Raw genomic sequence first — 19,166 nt, forward strand, 5'->3', positions numbered from 1 at the left:
ACTGTCAGGTTTAGTGACCTGTTCCAGAAAGTGTGTCTAATAATGACAGCTAGTAAAATAATTAATTAAAGTAAATTTTAAAATAAAAAACAACACATATGTGCGTGCATGCGCGCGCACACACACAGACACACAACTACTGGTTCCATCCTAACAATAGAAGACTTCATTGTCTGGGCACGGTGGTTTACAACTGTAATCCCAGCACTTTGCGAGGCCAAGGGGGGCGGATTGCTTGAGCTCAGGAGTTCGAGACCAGCTATGGGCAACGTGGAGAAACCCCGTTTCTACAAAAATTAGCCAGGTGTGGTGGTGAGTGCCTGTAGTCCAGTTACTTGGGAGGCTGAGGTGGGAGGATCACTTGAACCTGGAAAGTTGAGTTTGCAGTGAGCCAAGATTGCACCACTGTACTCCAGCTGGGGCTACAGAGTGAGACCCTGTCTCAAAATCAATCAATCAATAAAATAAAAATAAATAAAGTTAGTCACTTCATGGGAAAGAACAGAAAGGGGCCTGTTGTAATCGAGAAAACTTGGGAGGCAATCTTGGCTTTGCAAATTTAGCAAATAAGTTTCCCTATATGACAGGTAAGGAAAATCTTTAAAAATTATCTGGACAGTAGTTTGTAGCATTTTTTTTTTCCCCTTTCTTTCTTTCTTCTTTCCTTCCTCTCCTCCTTCCTCTTTCTCTCTCTCTTTTCCTTCTTTCCCTTCCTTCCCTTCCTTCCCTTCCCTCCCCTCCCCTTTCCTTTCATCAAGGTCTTGCCTGTTGCCCAGGCTCGAGTGCAGTGGTGCAATCAATCATAAATCACTGCAACTTTGAAGTCCTAGGCTCAAGCTGTCCTCCTGCCTCAGCCTTTGGGAGTTGTTGGGGCTACAGGCACACACCACCATGCCCAGCTAATTTTTGGATTTTTTTTTTGTAGAGACAGGGTCTCTCTATGTTGCCCAGGCTGATCTAGGCTCCTGGACTCAAGCAGTCCTCCTGCCTCAGCCTCCCAAAGTGCTAGGATTGCAGGCATGAGCCACCATGTCCAGCCAGCATTCTTTTTTTCCTACTCAATTTTCCTTATTAGTCTTTGGGTTAAAACAGAACTAATCATAGATCTTCAAGGGCTCTCCTAATTCTGGTCTATAGGTGACATCTCCTTATACATTCTAGAGCTTTGATTCTCAGTTAAGGGATGCCAGTCATTTTTGGGTAGGTTAGAAACAATATATAAGGCCCAAGTCAGTGAATTATTTAGTAATTACTTTAAAATGGATAATAGAAGAGAATATTTTATTTTGGAATAATTTTGTTTTGAAAGACTGAGGATGTCTTACAGTAGTTTTCTTTCTGATGTTATAGGGCATTGGCACACTTTTTCTTAAAGGGCCAGATAGTATTAATAAATATTTTAGGCTTTGCACAATTCTCTGTCTCAGCCACTCAGCTTTGCTGTTGTAGCACAAAAGCAGCTAGAGACAATGCATAGGTGAATGGGTATGACTGTGTGTGTGTTCCAGTAAAACTTTATTTACCAAACAGATGGCCAGTCCCTAGGGCCACAGTTTGCTAAGTCCTGCAAAATTTTACAAAGAAATAGAATCTTTGATCTGGAAAATTTGGATAACCAAACTTTAGAACCAGTAGCTCCCTTAGCTGCTAACACCTAGTCTGGGCCTTTTGCTTTCCCTGTAGGAAATTGAGACTCACAGAGGTCAGTGGGATGAGCTGGGAGTAGAAACCACACTAGCAGATTTCCAGTTCAGCATCCTTTCTGCTAGACCATGCTGCCTGTCGAAGGCAGAATAGCCTTTCTCTATGTGCAGTTGGCTATAGGACCATGATCAAGCAATAGCTTGAGATATATCTGTTTTCTTTGCTTCCTCCCTCCTTTTAATTTTGTTACTATTCACAATTTTTTATTTTCAAAATTTTAATTTAAAAATTTATTTTACTTAAAACATTTTCAGTCTCTCAATCTTCTGGAAGGGTTAATTCCCTCCAAAGAGGAAGGCGGTGTTTCCTGTGTCGAACATCTTCATAAATTATTTGTGTTTGGCCTAATGTGGAGTTTAGGAGCCCTTCTGGAATTGGAAAGCAGAGAAAAGCTCGAAGCCTTCTTACGGCAGCATGAAAGCAAGTTGGATTTACCAGAAATACCTAAAGGCTCAAATCAAACCATGTATGAGTTTTATGTTACTGATTATGGTAAGCACACTGAACTATACCTTAAATGAAATTACTTTTTTTTTTCAAATGAGAAAAATATAAGTTTTCAGAAACTCTTCTATGAGGGAATATTAAAATAATGATGAAAACATAATTGTTAATACCATTTTGAAAAGGGCATGTATTTGAAAGAGAGTAGAATTTTGCATATTAGTTGTGCCAGAAACTGATATTGAGACTCTTGACTTCTCCTTTTGGAGTGGGCTCAGTAAAATCTGGCATAAATAAGTTAGCAATACCTTGTACATCATCTACTTTCTGATGCTGGAAGAGGAAAGGTAGCAGCATGGAGAACACAGATTCTTCATAATGCAAAGCATGCTAACATAAGGTAAGTGGCAGTCGATTTAGCGCACTGGCAGTGGGAAGAGCTGAGAAGCAATGAGAAGCACACATCACAGGACTTTCAAAGGGCTCAGGAAGTGGAAACTGGGGCGAAAGTTGAGCTAAAAACCACAGGGCTGGTTGTAAGTCTGTTTGAGAAAAAGACCTCCTGGGCCTCTTTCCAAAGCCCTGCTGCCAGACAATCAGCCTTGCCCACACTGGAAAGACTAAAGAGTTACTGTTTGGATAGTGTAAAAAAGAGGGTTTCCTAGACTTGGGGACACCAGGCACATTTAAGAGTGGGAGAATCATACTGAAACTGGGGATTACGTGGGAATTTGTGTTTGAAAGGGACTGAGATAAATAAATTTTTTCAGTGGGCCATCTTTAACCAGAATGGCCAATAATTCTATTACATGTATTAGATGCTGCTAAAGGTTTGAGATGGCAAAAGGGCCCTCTAACTCAAAATGCAAACTAACAAAGGAATCTTTAAATCTAGATATATACTCCCTTAGAATCCAGAGCCAAGCTCCTCCACAGAGCTGCCTTCTGAGCAGCCGGAGTTCTATGATGTTTGAAGGTTCAAATCGCCTCTCTCTGAGCACCTTGTCCTTATTCAGAGGCTGGGCCCCAAGTTACTCAGAGAGTGAAATTCATCAGCAGCAATTTTCCAACCGTGGTGAAGCCTTGGTTAGGGGATTGAGATGGCATCTAATAAGGATGCCAATAAAATAATTACTTTCCTCTGTGCCATCAAAAATATGCATTGCTACATTTCCTAAAGAGCAGTCCACTGATGTTTGTGGCATTTTCTTCCAAGTAGCTAGGACTGGTTCTGTAAGTTTAGACAGTGGTGTTTTCTTATTTTTAATGGAGATGTTAACAAAAGGTTGACAATAATCTAGACTCATATTCCTTCTTCAAGCTCGTCCTGAAGTGGTCTGTTGACTAAAATATTGAGGGGTTGCAGGCACTCAGTCTTGCCACCCTAAATAACTACTTTTGATGAAATTTATTTGCCCGAGCATTTGTGGCCATGAAATGAACTAAGATATTATGTACTTAGTGGTTATTTAGGGCCCTAAGGTGTCCACTCCAGCTGACTTCTAGCCAGCCCTTTCTTAACTCATTCTTCATCCATCCTTTTAATTTTTTCAGGGACATTAACGTCTTTGGAGAAGACTTCATTCTTAGATTTAAGATTAAGTAAGGAGACTTATGCTTCCAGACAAGATGGAGTAATGGGGACTGGGTTTAACCTCTTATGTTAGAAAGACAGAAAACTGGATAAAATGTGTAAAACAGTTTTTTTCAGACATTGGACAACAGGCACTACAGGACTGAAATCATGGAGGGAAGTGAAACAAGGTGACTGCACTAGTTTATTGCGTGGATGCGGTTTCTAGCAGCAGCTCAGGGAGGGGAAGATCAAACAGGATTGGCTGTCTCACCAAAATGTGGAGGCAGAGGTTGATTTGGGAGAGGCCAAGGTGGCTGGAATTTGCAGGGCAGAGCACCAGAGAGGAGAAATCTGCACAGGGAGGAAGTGTCAGAGAACAACAGAAACGGATAGACAAATCCACAGTTATAGTAAAGGTGTCAATATTCTGAATAATTGATAGAACAAATAGACAAAATTAGTAAATATATGGAAGACTTTAACAACACTATCAATACCCCTAATTCGAAATTATAGAATGCTTCAGCCCAAAACAGCAGAATATACATTCTTTTCCATTGCACAGAAAACACTTACCAAGATATTCTGGGTCATATAACAATTCTCGATAGGGAGACTTTAAAGCACTTTATGTCTTTACTAGAAAAGAAGAAAGGTCTCAAAACAATGATTTCAACTTCTTCCTTAATAAGTTAGAAAAAGAAAAACAAATTAAACCCAAAGTAAGCAGAAGAAAGAACAATGATCAAAGCAGAAATCAATGAAACAAAAAATAGAACAGCAACAGAAAAAAATCAATGAAACAAAAAAGATGGACCTGAAAAGATCAGTAAAACGAATAAATCTCTTATTAGAGACATCAGAACAAAAGAGAAGACTTAATTACCATAGTCAAGGATGAAAGAGAGAACATCACTACAGACCTCACAAACATTAGAAATATGAAGTGAGTATATTAGAAACAACTTTACAAAAACACATTTGACAATGAAGATGAAATGGACAGATTTCTTGAAAGATACAAACTACCAACCATCATCAGGAAGAACTAGATATTGCACAGCATGGTGAATATGGATAATAACAGTGTGTTGTACATTTCAAAATCGCTAGGAGAGTAAATTTCAAATTTTTCAACACAAAAAATGATAAGCATTTGAGGTGATGGATATGTTAATTTGCTTGTAATAATTCCACATTGTATCCATAAACTGTAACATTTTGTTCCCCATAAATATATACAATTATAAATTGTCAATTTACAATAAAATTTAAAAAGAAGAAATAGATATCCTAAATAGCCCTATATCTATTACAGAAATTGAATTTGTAGTTAAAAACCTTCCCACAAAGAAAAACACCAGGCCAAGATGATTTTATTGGTGAATTCTACCAAATATCTAAGGAATAAATAATACCAACTGTACACAAACTCTTCCAAAAGATATAAAACATAAAATAAACACTTCCCACCCCGTTTCGTAAGGACAGTGTTACCCTGCTACCAAAACCAGAGAAAGACATTCCAAGAAAAACAAAAACAAAAACAGCTATAGACCAATATTCCTCAGGAACATTGACGAAAATTTCTTAATAAAATTATAACAAATCCAATAGTATACGAAAGTCCAACTGTGGCTTTTATTCTAGAAGTGGAAGATCAACATTCAAAAACTGATCAATATAATCTGCTATATTAGACTAAAAACTAAGCAAGCTATAAACAGTCATCTAAATCAATGAAGAAAAGCATTTGGCAAAATTTGACACTCTTTCGTGATGAAATAGGAACTTTATCATTCTGACAACGTCTACAAAAAACCTACAGCTAACGTTACACGGAATGGTAAACAACTAAACAGTTCCTTCCCAAGATCAGGAACAAAACAAGGATATCTTTCTCACCTCTATTCAATTTCATTTCTATTCAGCATTATTCTAGAGGTTCTAGCCAGTGCAGTGGGGGGAAAAATCAAATGTCTGTAGATTAGAAAAGAACAAGTAAAGTTCTCTCCATTTGCAGATGACATGACCATCTGTGGAATCTTCAAAAAGTTATTAGAACTACTAAAGGATTTTAGCAAGGTCATAGGACAAAAGGGCCATACATTTGATAAGTTATATTTCTATATGCTCACAACAAACAATTGAAAATTGAACTTTAAAAATACCAGTTAAAATAGAACCCAAGGCTGGGTGCGGTGGCTCATACCTGTAATCCCAGCACTTTGGGAGGCCGAGTGGGGTGGCTCACCTGAGGTCAGGAGTTCGAGACCAGCCTGGCCAACATGATGAAACCCCATATCTCCTAAAAAAATACAAAAAAATTAGCCAGGTGTTGTGGTGCGTGCTTGTAAGCACAGCTACTTAGGAGGCTGAGGCATGAGAATGGCTTGAATCTGGGAGGCGGAGGTTGCGGTAAGCCAAGATTGTGCCACTGCACTCCAGTCTGGGAGACAGAGTGAGACTCTGTCTTGAAAACACACAAACAAAAATAGAATCCAAAAAAGAATACTTAGGAATAAATTTAATACAATATGTGTAAGATCTGTATACTAAAACTGTAAAACTGTGCTGAGAGAAGCTAAAGAAGGCCCAAATAAGCTGACAGATTTTATTTAAACATTATTTAAAGATTATTTTGCTATTTGAAATAGCAAAATCTAGCCAGTGCAATGGGGGGAAAAATCTCTTTTGCTGTTTAAAAGTCACTATTAAGAAAATGAAAAGCCCAGCCACAGATTGTAAAGTACTCTTTGAAACATATATATCTGATAAAAAAAAATTATCCAGAATATGTAAAGAACTCCTATAATCCAATAACTATCAATAGGCAATCAATCTAAATTTTTAAATGGGCAGGAAATTTCAATTGTTACTTTGCTAAAAAAGATAGGTGAAAGGTGAAAAAAGAATGTGAAAGATATTCAACATCATTGGTCGTCAGGGAAATGCAAATGAAAACCCCAATGGGGTCTGGGTGCGGTGGCTCAAACCTGCAATCCCGACACTTTGGGAGGTCAAGGCGGGTAGATCACTTGAAGTCAGCACTTCGAGACCAGCCTGGCCAACATGGTGAAACCCCGTCTCTACTAAAAATACAAAAATTAGCCGGGCTTGGTGGTGGGTGCCTGTAATCCCACCTACTCGGGAGGCTGAGGCAGAAAAATTGCTCGAACCTGGAGACGGAGGCTGCAGTGAGCTGAGATCACACCACTACACTCCAGTCTGGGCCACAGAGCCAGACCTTGTTTCAAAAAAACAAAAACAAAAAACCCCCACAATGGATATCATCACACAGCCACTGGAATGTCTACAATTAAAAAGGTTAATAATGCCAAATATCGGTGCGGTAATAGAGCATGTAGAGCCCTCATATGCTACAAAATGGCACAGCCACTTTGGAAAACAGTTTGGCAGTGTTTTAGAAGTTAAACATACTTATTTTTGCTTACTTTCTCAAGAAAACATGAAATTGGGGTTATTACTCCAATGATGAGTATTCGTTCATCATTGTTTTGCCAATATCAATGTATGCCCTCTTTCCATTCATTCTGTGTCCACAGTAACTTTTGAGTATAATTCTGAATCATTGTAATAAGCTTTTTGAAGACATTTAAAATAGAGGCTAAATGTAATTCAATTTGAATGACAATGATAGGAATAATGCTAGTACAATTTGCCTGGCAACAGCAATGGTACAGTACCATAGATTATAAGGAATATCCAGAGATGCTAAAATGTAAATACATTTTTGAAATCAATTTTTTTTTTTTTTTGAGACAGAGTTTTGCTCTTGTTGCCCATGCTGGAATGCTATGGTGTGATCTCGGCTCACCACAACCTCCGCCTCCTGGGTTCAAGTGATTCTCCTGCCTCAGCCTCCTGAGTAGCTGGCATTACAGGCACGCGCCACCAGGCCCAGCTAATTTTGTATTTTTAGTAGAGATGGGGTTTCTCCACGTTGGTCAGGCTGGTCACGAACTCCCATCCTCAGCTGATCTGCCCGCCTCGGCCTCCCAAAGTGCTGAGCCACTGCGCCTGGCCTTGAAACCAATTTCTTATGGCAAATACTCTGTATCTAGTAAACGGTTGACTCTTTTTTTGGTCTTTTCCATTTTTCAGTTCATGTGGCTTTTCTGCTTAGGTATCCATTACATTACTGGGTTTGCCACCAGCTGATTTTAATTCCATTTCAGGTGCGGTTTCTCCGGATGGGTGATTTAGCAATTTAAAAGTCAACTTTACAAAAAAATAACAGATGCTGGAGAGGTTGTGGAGAAAAGGGAACGGTTCTACACTGCTAGTGGGAATGTAAATTAGTGCAGCCATTATGGAAAGCAGTTTGGTGATTTCTCAAAGAACTTAAACCAGACCTACCATCCGACCCACCAATCTCATTATTGGGTATACACCCAAAGGAATGTAAATCATTCTACCATAAAGATGCATGCATGCATATGTTCACTGCAGCACTATTCACAATAGCAAAGACATGGAGTCAACTTATATGCCCATCAGTGTTAGACTGGCTAAAGAAAATGTGGTACACATACACCATGGAATACTATGCAGTCATAAAAACTATGAGATTATGTCCTTTGAAGAAACATGGATGGAGCTGGAAGCCATTGTCCTAAGCAGACTAACTGAGGAATAGAAAATCAAATACTGCGTATTTTCAATTATAAGTGGGAGCTAAATATTGAGTACACAGGGACACAAAGAAAGGAACAATAGACAGTGGGGCCTACTTGAAGGTTGGGAGTGGGAAGAGGATGAGGATCAAAACGCTGCTTATTGGGTACTATGCTTATTACCTGGTGATGAAGTCATCTGTACAACAAACCCTGTATATCTAACAAACCTGCACATGTATCGCTGAACCTAAAAGTTTTGTTTTTTTTTTCTTTTTTTTGAGACAGAGTCTTGCTCTGTCGCCCGGGCTGGAGTGTAGTGGCCGGATCTCAGCTCACTGCAAGCTCCACTTCCCGGTTTTACACCATTCTCCTGCCTCAGCCTCCCGAGTAGCTGGGACTATAGGCGCCCGCCACCACGGCTGGCTAGTTTTTTGTATTTTTTTAGTAGAGATGGGGTTTCACCGTGTTAGCCAGGATGGTCTCGATCTCCTGACCTCAGGATCCGCCCGTCTCAGCCTCCCAAAGTGCTGGGATTACAGGCTTGAGCCACCGCGCCCGGCCCTAAAAGTTTTTTAAAAAGCTGACTTTATAAAAAAAGGCAAAACAAATTATCAAATGCTGTAGACATAAGATAAGCAGATATATTAACATGTTTTAGGAAAACATTTTAAATGTTTATATGATTCTATTGATTATTTATAGCACTTAACATTTTTGTATCATGAGATAACTTTCACAGAATATAATTCTATTAAAATGAAATTTTACTTCTTCTATAGGTGATTGGGAGCACTGGAATAAGAAACTTCAGCCTTTTTATTATCCAACTGACAGTATTCCGGAATATTCATCAATTTTGGTTCCAAATGTTGACAACGTTAGAACAAATTTTCTGATAGACACCATTGCAAAACAATATAAAGTAAGTTTAATAGATAGTTCCGAAAATGATCACAAACCACCCATGGCCACGGGAATATGCACCTATATTTTCTTCCAGCACTTTTATAGTACACATTTTACATTTAAATCTGTAATACAACTGGGACTTATTTTGATGGTAGATGTAATTCTAAAAAGTTATTAAAAATTAGTTATAATAATGTATAGAAGACTAGCCCATAGAAAAGATACTTGAAACTGAACATGTCATAATACCTTTCAACACGCTTATCCTATGATTGCAGGCTGTTTTGCTCACAGGAGAGCAGGGAACTGCAAAAACTGTCATGATTAAGGCCTATCTGAAAAAATATGATCCTGAAGTACAGCTATCCAAAAGTCTAAACTTTTCATCTGCCACAGAACCAATGATGTTTCAGGTAAAATCCATCATTTACTGTAATATTATAAACATAATACATTTTAAGTTAGTGGTTACAATAAAATGTGTATGCATATAAAATGTAACAATATTATATATTCAAAAGAAATGATGCTGCACTTGGCATTCAGCTCTTTAGCTTTCCTAAGGCTAAGGTTGAAGCCAAATCCAAATAGCATAATTTGATCTAATATTGAGACTGTGGCTGAACTTTGGATCGTATCTACTGTAATGTAAATGAAGGATAACACTCCAATGCCTTATTTTTAAAAATTTAACAACATGTATTTTAATAAATTGTATGTATACTTAGTAAATGCATAAGTAAATTATATTCTACTCTGACAAGAATGCTCATTAGTTTTAGAAATATGGATTAAAATCTAACACATAAGACAAACCATTTCCTTCTCTCTAGAGAACAATTGAAAGCTATGTGGATAAGCGAATGGGAAGCACATACGGGCCACCAGGAGGGAGAAAAATGACTGTATTTATTGATGATATTAATATGCCTGTGATTAATGAGTGGGGAGATCAGGTATGGCTGAAATATCTCATATAGATGATCCTGAATTAGTATTTGTGTGTGTGTGTGTGTGTGTGTGTGTGTATATATATAAATGTTAATAACTTTGTTAAAAACTTTGTTTTTAAGTCTACTGCCAATCCTCAGTCTTTTTCTGACTTCTCTGTTATAGCTGAGTTTCTCGTTTCTTAAATCCTATGTGTTTTTTTTGTTTTTGTTATTTTATTTATTTTTTTTGAGACGGAGTCTCGCTCTGTCGCCCAAACTCGAGTGCAGTGGCATGGTCTCGGCTCACTGCAACCTCCACCTCCCAGGCTCAAGCAATTGTCATTTCCTCAGCCACCTGAGTAGCTGGGATCACAGGTGCCCACCACCATGCCTGAATAATTTTTGTATTTTTAGTAGATATGTGGTTTCACCATGTTGGCCAGGCTGATCTTGAACTCCTGACCTCGGGTGATCTGCCCGCCTTGGCCTCCCAAAGTGCTGGGATTACAGGCATGCGCCATTGCACCCAGCTCCTACGTGGTTTTCTACAGCAAATGCTTCCTGTCTCTTTGGCTACTTGACTTCAGTGTCCTTTCTTAGCTCCTCTCTTCTGCCTTTTCCCAGGGTTTCATCCTTGCTCTAACCTCTTATTCTGCATAATTTCTGAGGAGTACCTGATGTTCAGAAAAACAAAAACAGAAAATGAAAAACCAAACAGCTATTTATTTATTTAACTGTGCCACATACCATGGTCCTAGTTGTGATCATCTATCCACCGAGGTCACTCCCCATTAGAAGACCTCACCGATGTTGCCAGAAGTCCGCATGTCCTGGTGGGATCCCCAACACCTCCCTCCCACCGACTTACACTGCCTCATTGACACCATCTACTTTGGCTCTACCAGGACAGTTCCCATTTTGCTCTTTATCCCTGTTCACCTCAGACACCGCTACAAGCTCAGTACTCATCCTGAAGGGAAAAACCAAACAGTTCTGTATGACCTGTGTCTGCTCCAAGGCAGATAGACCTCAGCAGTTCCTGGAAGGTGAGGAAGGTGGAGGCATGTTTAGGTCAGGTTCATGCTTATAAGCTGAAGTGCTCCTGAATTCCAAACTCACATATCCAAATAGGGATGTCTGGTTGGATCGCAAACTTAACACCTCCAACACCTGCTCCTCCAACAATCCTCTCTCTCTCAGCAAACAGCACCTCCACAGTCACTCTGTTGGAAAATCATGTTGGCTCTATCTTCACACTGTATCTGAAATTCGACCACTACTCATCACCTCCACTGCTACCACCTGGCGCCACCCACCACCATATCTCTTCTTGATCATTACAAATGCCTCCGCACTGCCTCCTGTTTCCCTAACCCTTCTCAGCTTGTTCTCACATCATCAACCAATGAAAACAAGAGTCAGATCACGACACACTCTTCTGGTCGGCATCCTCCAAAGAGGCTTGTAGAATATAAATACCAAAATCCTTACTATGACCCCAGACCCTATACATTTTGACCTCATCTCCCTCTTCCCATGACTCTTTGCTTCCACCACATTTACTGATCTTTGTACACCCTGCAAAGGTTGTGCAAAGGTTGTACAAAGTTGTGCAAAGGTTGTACAAATATGGTGTTCACTCAGCACCTCTGCATTTGCGGTTTCCTCTGCCTAGAATGCTCTTCCCCTAGGTATCGAACTGGCTTGCTTTCTCACCTTCAGGTCTTGGCTTATATGTCATGTCAGGTGAAGCCTCCCCTGCTTTCATTGAATCACACTCTTGAGCCCCTCCTATATTCTACAGAAGTCTTAGAGTATACCATTTTATTTCCATATCAACATGCATTTGTACATCTTGTCTCTCACCACTAGAATGTGTGCTTCATGAAGACAGAAAATTTTGTCTATGCTACAGGAGAGGCTGGCACACAGTAGTCATTCATGAAATGTTGGTTAAATGAAAGATAGTTATATTTGAGGTGCTTGTGTGATATCCACTAAGAGATGCTCAATAGAGACTTGAATATACAGGTGTAGAGCTTAGAAGAGAATCTGAAGCTAGAGTTACAGGTTTGAGATTCTTTAGAATATAGGGTTGAGATGGCATTTCCTGGAATAATGAGAAGAGGAAAGAGCGCAGGATGGAACCCTGGAGAACAGTTACATGTGAGGGATGAGTGACGAAGAGTGGCTTAGGAAGTGATCCCAGAGCCCTGAGCTGGACCTGGAAAGAAACAAGCCTCTGAAACCAAGAGAGATAACATTTTCAAGGAGGGGGGTTGGCAGTGTTGGAGGCTGCAGAGAAGGTAAGATGAGAACATAAAACCAAAAGCCAAAACAGTTAGTAATATCATATTCAAAGCTCAGGACTGAAACCATCCTACATTCTGATCTGAAGGTTTTTAAGTGTTGAATGTTGAGTATGAAAGATGTCTACTATAAAACTTGTTGTAACTAGGAGTACTAATGCAATTTAACGAAGTATCTTATAACTCACATATCTAACTTTATTTGGAAATTAGTTTGATCATTGTGGTGAAAGGCACCTTGGACTTGAACCATGCATGTTTAACTTACGATCTAGAGTTCATAGGTGGCATCATTTAAGTTAAATTACCTTGAAGGTGATAATTGACATTAACAAACACTTCGTTGATAAGAGTTGAATTTTTTTTTCTAATCTCATTTGTACTATTTTACTGAAGTTATGGAGGAATATGATAGTGATAAGTTACAAAAATATTGCTGTGTGAAATTTCAGATAACTAATGAGATTGTGCGACAGATGATGGAAATGGAAGGAATGTACAGCCTGGACAAGCCTGGAGACTTCACTACTATTGTTGATGTGCAGCTCATAGCAGCAATGATCCACCCTGGAGGTGGTCGAAATGATATTCCACAACGTTTAAAAAGACAGTTTACTGTGTTTAATTGTACATTGCCTTCAAATGCTTCAATAGACAAAATTTTTGGTATGAATGTTCTTAGTGTTTTATTGCATTACGTAATGGACATAAACCACAGAAAATGTCATTTAAGAGACAAAAAGGCTCTGTCTAAAGTGGGGTATGTGAAATGGAGAACTAAATACCAGGAAAGAGGGACTCAATACTAAGATGACCTATGCTTATAGCCTATTCTCAGATTCAGAGATATTTAGAAATAGGCTTGTTGGAAGTTAACATTAGACATAAAGAAACCTTTGTGTTTTGCGTTTCAGGATATGGTTAATCAGAGAAATTTGGGCTCATAAATGACAGCACAAAGATCACAGATTAACAATATATTATACAAAGTCATGTAGCACTTCAATATGTTAATGAAAATGAGATTCTTGACAGCAAATGTGACATCAAATCACATAAATTATACCATCAAAACTTACGTGTAGGTCAGGCCATGCCTATAATCTTAGCATTTTGGAAGACCAAGGTGGGCGGATTGCTAGAGGCCAGGAGTTCAAGACCAGCCTGGGCACATAGAGAGACTCCATTTCTAGAAAAAGTTTAAAACATTAGCTGGGTGTGGTGGCCCATGTCTTAGTCCTAGCTACATGGGAGGCTGAGGCCACAGGATTACTTGAGCCTAGGAGGTTGAGGCTGCAGTGAGCTATGATCGCATCACTGCATTTGAGCCTGGGTAACAGAGTAAGATCATGTCTAAAAAAACAAAAAACAAACCCCAGTACCCCCCAAAACCTCTTACATACACGAGAAACAGACCCGCTCATATAAGAACATTAATTATTTCTTATGTACTGTAGTCAGAAGGGAAAGGGCAGACTTTAATCAGTAGTTCCAGGATACGTAGTAATTCTTATAAGAAAATAATTGAATTTTGACATCTACCTCATGCCAAGAACAAGATCAACTACAGATGGATTCATGACCTAAATATGGAAGGCAAGGCTATAAAACATTTGGAAGGAAATATAGGGAAATAGCTGAGTGACCTCTGAGTAGGGAAGGACTTCATAAATGAGACTCAGAAAGCACAAAAATAAAGAAAAAAATATACAAATTTGACTAGATTGAGATGTAAAACTTCTCTTCACTAAAAAATAACATTAAGAAGCTGGGTGTGGTGGCTCACGCCTGTAATCCCAGCACTTTGGGAGGCCGAGGTGGGTGGATCGCGAGGTCAGGAGATCGAGACCATCCTGGCTAACATGGTGAAATCCTGTCTTTACTAAAAAATACATAAAATTAGCGAGGTGTGGTGGCAAGTGCCTGTAGTCCCAGCTACTTGGGAGGCTGAGGCAGGAGAAGGGCGTGAACCCAGGAGGCGGAGCTTGTAGTGAGCTGAGATCATGCCACTTCACTCCAGCCTGGGCGACAGAGTGAGACTCTGTCTCAAAGAAAAAAAACAAAACAAACAAACAAAAAACCATTAAGAGAGTGAAAAGACAAGCCTCAAAATGGAAGAAAAAATTTTAACACATATAACAACAAAAAATTTGTATTCTGAATATTTAGAGAAATCCTATAAGTCAGACAAGAAAAGTGAACAACTGGATATAAAAATGGGCAAACAACTAAGGCACTTTAAAAAGAGTAAGCTAAATGGCCAATAAACAAAGTAAAGATGGTAAACATCATTAGTATTCAGGAAAATACAAATGAGAAACACCAAGCAATACCATTTCATACCCACTAGATTTGCAAAAAAAAAAATTCTGACAAAATAAGCATTGGTGAGAACGTGAGGCAGCTAAGACTCTCTTTGCCTGCTGGCCGGAGTGTCAATTGCTACAAACGCTTTGGATAACAATTTGGCATCACTGCTGGTAAATAGGGCATGTGCCCATCCCTAGCAGTTCCACTTCTAGGTTTATACCAAATTATCATTTTTTCCTTTATGGTTTGAGTTTTCTGAGTCTCAAGAAGTCCTTTCCTATCCAGACATCATACAGGTATTCTCTTATGCTTTCTTCCAGACATTGTATAGTTTTGCCTTCCATATCTGGGGCCTCAATCCATCTGTAGTTGATTTTGCACATGCATGCCACAGACTTATACAAAAATGCTCATAGTGCAGTGTGCACGATGGCAAAAATGTGAAATAATCCAGATATTTACCACTAGTAAAACTGGATAAATACATCCTGTCACAGGCACACAGTGGCCTGCTGTGCAGCAGTGAAAATGAATGAATACAGCTACATGCTTCACCATGGATGAAGCCCAGAAATACAATGCCGAACGAAAGAAGCAAATCACAGGAAAAAATACAATTCCTTTAAACTGAATTTCAAAAGTTGTTTTTTTTGTTTTGTTTTTAACAAGTTCAAAAGTTCAAAAACCTAAGTGGTGAAGCTATAAAGAAAAACAAGTTACTGATTATATTAAAGAGAAGTGGCGACCTCTGGAGGAAGGGAGGAGTTGTGAACAAGGATGAACGTACAGGGGCTTCTAATGTGCTGGGCAAGGCTGTAGTTATCAATCTGGTGGTCTGTACATGAGGGTTTGTTATTTGTTAAGCTATGTGACATACTCTTCGTTATGACTGACACATTTAAACAAATACGGAAAACAAACCAACCAGAAACTGAGCCTCAGAGAAGTGAAATAACTGCCCAATCAAGGCCTTTTAGCTAGTGCTTGGCAGAGGGGTGGTGCTAATCCCTATCTCATGCTGCTTATAACATGAATGTCCCACAGGAAGGTGGAAATCCAGAATATAGGATTTCAGGAAGCAAACGGGCCTTACAGGCACTTAGCACAACCAACCACAAGCAACCATGATTTGGAGGAAAATTTCATGTTTCCCCAGGGCAATTCTTCAGTCAGTGTGAACAAACTCCAGTTTCTTTAGTCTCCACTCTTCATCAACCTGTTCTGCATCTCTGAACAGATATTCATATTCATATTCCTCTGAAAATACCATACTCAGAACTGAACGCACTATGCAGTGTGTAGTCTCACTGGAGTGAAGCAGAGTAAATCTTTCTTCAGTCTAAATCAAAGACATTCTGAGACTTTGAAAACAGTCTCTAAACCTACACCCCAGTCTTTCTGAGAGTGATGATGATGGTCAGACCATCACTGTGCTGGGTGTTCCCTAGGAATGTTGCATGTCTAGCCCAGGCCAGAGTGGTGACTGACTGTATGTAGGCTGGAAAAAGTGGTCCTGATTCCAGTTCTGCCAATACCAATCCATGTGACCTTGAACAATCGACTTCACCTGTCTGGGCCTGGTCTCCTTCTCTGTAAGATGAGGGAGTAGTCTCTAAGCTCACATATGCTTCAGGGCGAATGCTGATGTACAGACTGTAGGGCCAGATTGCTTGGGTTCACATCCCATATTTGTCTGCATGCAAGCTGTGTAACTTTGAGCAAGTTCCTAAGCTCATATTAAAATGGGACTAGTAATAATACCTACCTTGTATTTTTTTCTTGTAGGGTGCTGGGTGGGGGATTAAATGAGTCAATACATATAAAACACTTATCACTGCATACTAAGCTTGGCTGGATCCACTACTGACTCCCAGTCTTAGCTGATCCCTTGAGAGAAATTCTGAACAACACCCAGCTTAGTCAGCTTTGTAATGATTTGTTCACCGGGATAAACATATACTTTGAAATCTTTTGGTAAGCTTATACCTTCAATCTTGCTTATCTTTCAGGAATTATTGGATGTGGATACTTTGATCCTTGTAGAAGTTTCAAGCCTCAAATATGTGAGATGATTGTGAATTTAGTCTCAGTGGGCAGAGTGCTGTGGCAATGGACTAAGGTACAGAATGGTTTGTTGTCAATAATTTTTAAAATGGCAACTGTTATTCAGCCCTAGTTCTCACCTCATGGCTCATTAAGTTATCATAATATCATATATAGTGGCGTTTTTTAGAAAAGACAAATTACGTGCTCAGATAGATTTATGACACCTTTTCCTTCCAGGGAGCAAAAGATCTGACTAAATGATGCTTTCCATATGTATGAGATGTTACTGTAAACCAGACATGACATCCAAGACAAAGTAGAACTTTGCTGAAATGAGAACACTGCATTTCCACTTGTTACTCTGATTTGTAAATCTTTATTTGTATTATCTGTCTCCCTCCACCAAACTATGGCAGACACTCAAATGCTTATTGACTGACTTAATACATGATTTCCAGATATTCTCAGCCAACTAGGACTTAAAGTCTAACTTGTGTGTTTCTCTGAGCTGGAGCATGAGTTAGTAAATGGATGGAAGTGTTCTTAACAAAAATTGGCTAGATTTGCATACACAAGTCAGTGTCCTAAGTAAAGCTCAGCAAACCTGCAGCTGTCCTCAGATGACTTAAGGCAGTACTCATGAAAAGGCAATTAAGTGTAGGTATGAGATAAAAATGAGGTTGATATATTTGACAAAAAGTCATGAAGGAGATAAGGATTAGTTGTCATAATTCACTACACATCCATTAGGCCGATTACACATGTGTGGGCAGGCACTTGTCTCCTGGGAAACCTGGAGTGTGCCAGCCTGTCAGATTCCTGGGTAGACTGGGGATTTCTAGATACGGAATTATCAGAAGAGGAATTTGGGGGTTTCTTATGAGATGCTCTTCCACGCAGCCACCTTCCATGATGAGTGTGGGGCCCTGTTCCTTGCCAACACAGGGCCTTTACATGTGCCATTGTACCCCTTTTAAAGAAACTTGAAAATAAGTGGTAAGGACTGAGCATCTGAGAGAGTTTTCTGTGGTAAGATACATGTGGTTTCCAACAGGACTATTGCTCAATTTACTGTGCTTATATACGTAGTTCTCTGAAAAGCTTTGCCTTTCCAGGTGTCTTCCATCTTCCAGTTTCTTTTGTTATTTGGATGTTTCCTGGCTCCATGTCCTCAGTGTCTTTTTTTAAATCTATTTAATCCATTCTACACAAGCTTTCATTCCCACTGTTCACGTCAAGATCACCAAAGACCTCGATCTTGCCACATCTCAAGGTTAATTTTCCTGTCCCTCTTACTTGACTTTTTAGCAGCATTTGACCTAAATGATCCCTCTAAATATTTTCTTCACTTGGCTTCAGAGGGTCCCCATATTCTTGGTTTTCTTCCTAGTGCACTGGCTACCTCATTAAAGTCCCCCTTCTTCTTTCCCTCCTCTAAACACTGAAACACACCTGATCTCGATGCTGGGCCCTCTTCTCTATCTACATTCTTTCCCTAGGTGGCCTCATCCAGCTTCAAGGCTTTAAACATCATCCCTGTGCTGATGACTTCAAAATGGATATCTCCATCCCAGGCCTCTCTGCCTGGCTCCAGGCCAATTTCTAACTGCTTAACAGACATCAGTGTTTGATGTCTGATACTCATCTCAAAGTTACCATGTCCAAACAGAACTCTTAAGTGTCCTTAAATATGATCCTCCCTCAAACTTCTGCATCTCAGTAGCAGCACCAGTTATCCTCCTCCTTAGGTTAAAATTACTGGGCTCCATCCTTGATTTATGTCTTCCTCATGGCCTACATCCAGTCCATCAGCGAATATCAGTGACCTCCCCTTCAAAATCTACCCCAAAGCCGAGCCCTCCTCGCCATCCTCCCATGACCACCCTGATAAGTGCTCCCATCACTTGTCCCCTGGACCATGCAGTAACTTCCTAACCAATCTCCTTGCTTTCTTCTTGCTCTCTTGGAGTCTGTTCTTTTCACAGTCCTAGATGATATTTTTAAAAAAGTAAACCAGAAATCTTTACTCCTTCTTAAAACCACCAGTAGACTCCCAGTTCCACTTATAATGTCAGCAGACTCCAGTTACTTCCCTTGCCTGCCATCATCCTGCTCCAGCCGAGTGGCCCTGCTCACCATTCCTTGAGCACCCCAGGTTTATTGCACTGCTGGGTCACCATACTTTGGCTCATTCTTATCACTCTTACCTTCAGAGGGACTGTCTCCGGTTGTCCTCTGAAGTGACTGCCCTTGTCCCTATCCTACTCATTATCTGTCTCCTGGCCCTGATTTTTTT

General features: G+C 39.7%; 1 protein-coding gene across 2 annotated transcripts in view; it reads left to right on the plus strand.

Annotated features, from left to right (window-relative positions):
* DNAH8 (dynein axonemal heavy chain 8) overlaps nt 1–19,166 on the plus strand; it is a 328,361-nt gene that overhangs the window by 165,616 nt on the left and 143,579 nt on the right. For both annotated transcript variants that reach the window (XM_007972725.3, XM_038006035.2), the window contains 6 exons: nt 1,959–2,196; nt 9,144–9,286; nt 9,552–9,686; nt 10,107–10,229; nt 12,967–13,180; nt 16,834–16,943. In XM_007972725.3, coding sequence (XP_007970916.2) covers nt 1,959–2,196; nt 9,144–9,286; nt 9,552–9,686; nt 10,107–10,229; nt 12,967–13,180; nt 16,834–16,943 — 963 coding nt within the window. The remainder of the gene's footprint in view (nt 1–1,958; nt 2,197–9,143; nt 9,287–9,551; nt 9,687–10,106; nt 10,230–12,966; nt 13,181–16,833; nt 16,944–19,166) is intronic.

The sequence above is a fragment of the Chlorocebus sabaeus genome, chromosome 17 (genome assembly GCF_047675955.1).
Source record: "Chlorocebus sabaeus isolate Y175 chromosome 17, mChlSab1.0.hap1, whole genome shotgun sequence".
Taxonomy (NCBI): domain Eukaryota; kingdom Metazoa; phylum Chordata; class Mammalia; order Primates; family Cercopithecidae; genus Chlorocebus; species Chlorocebus sabaeus.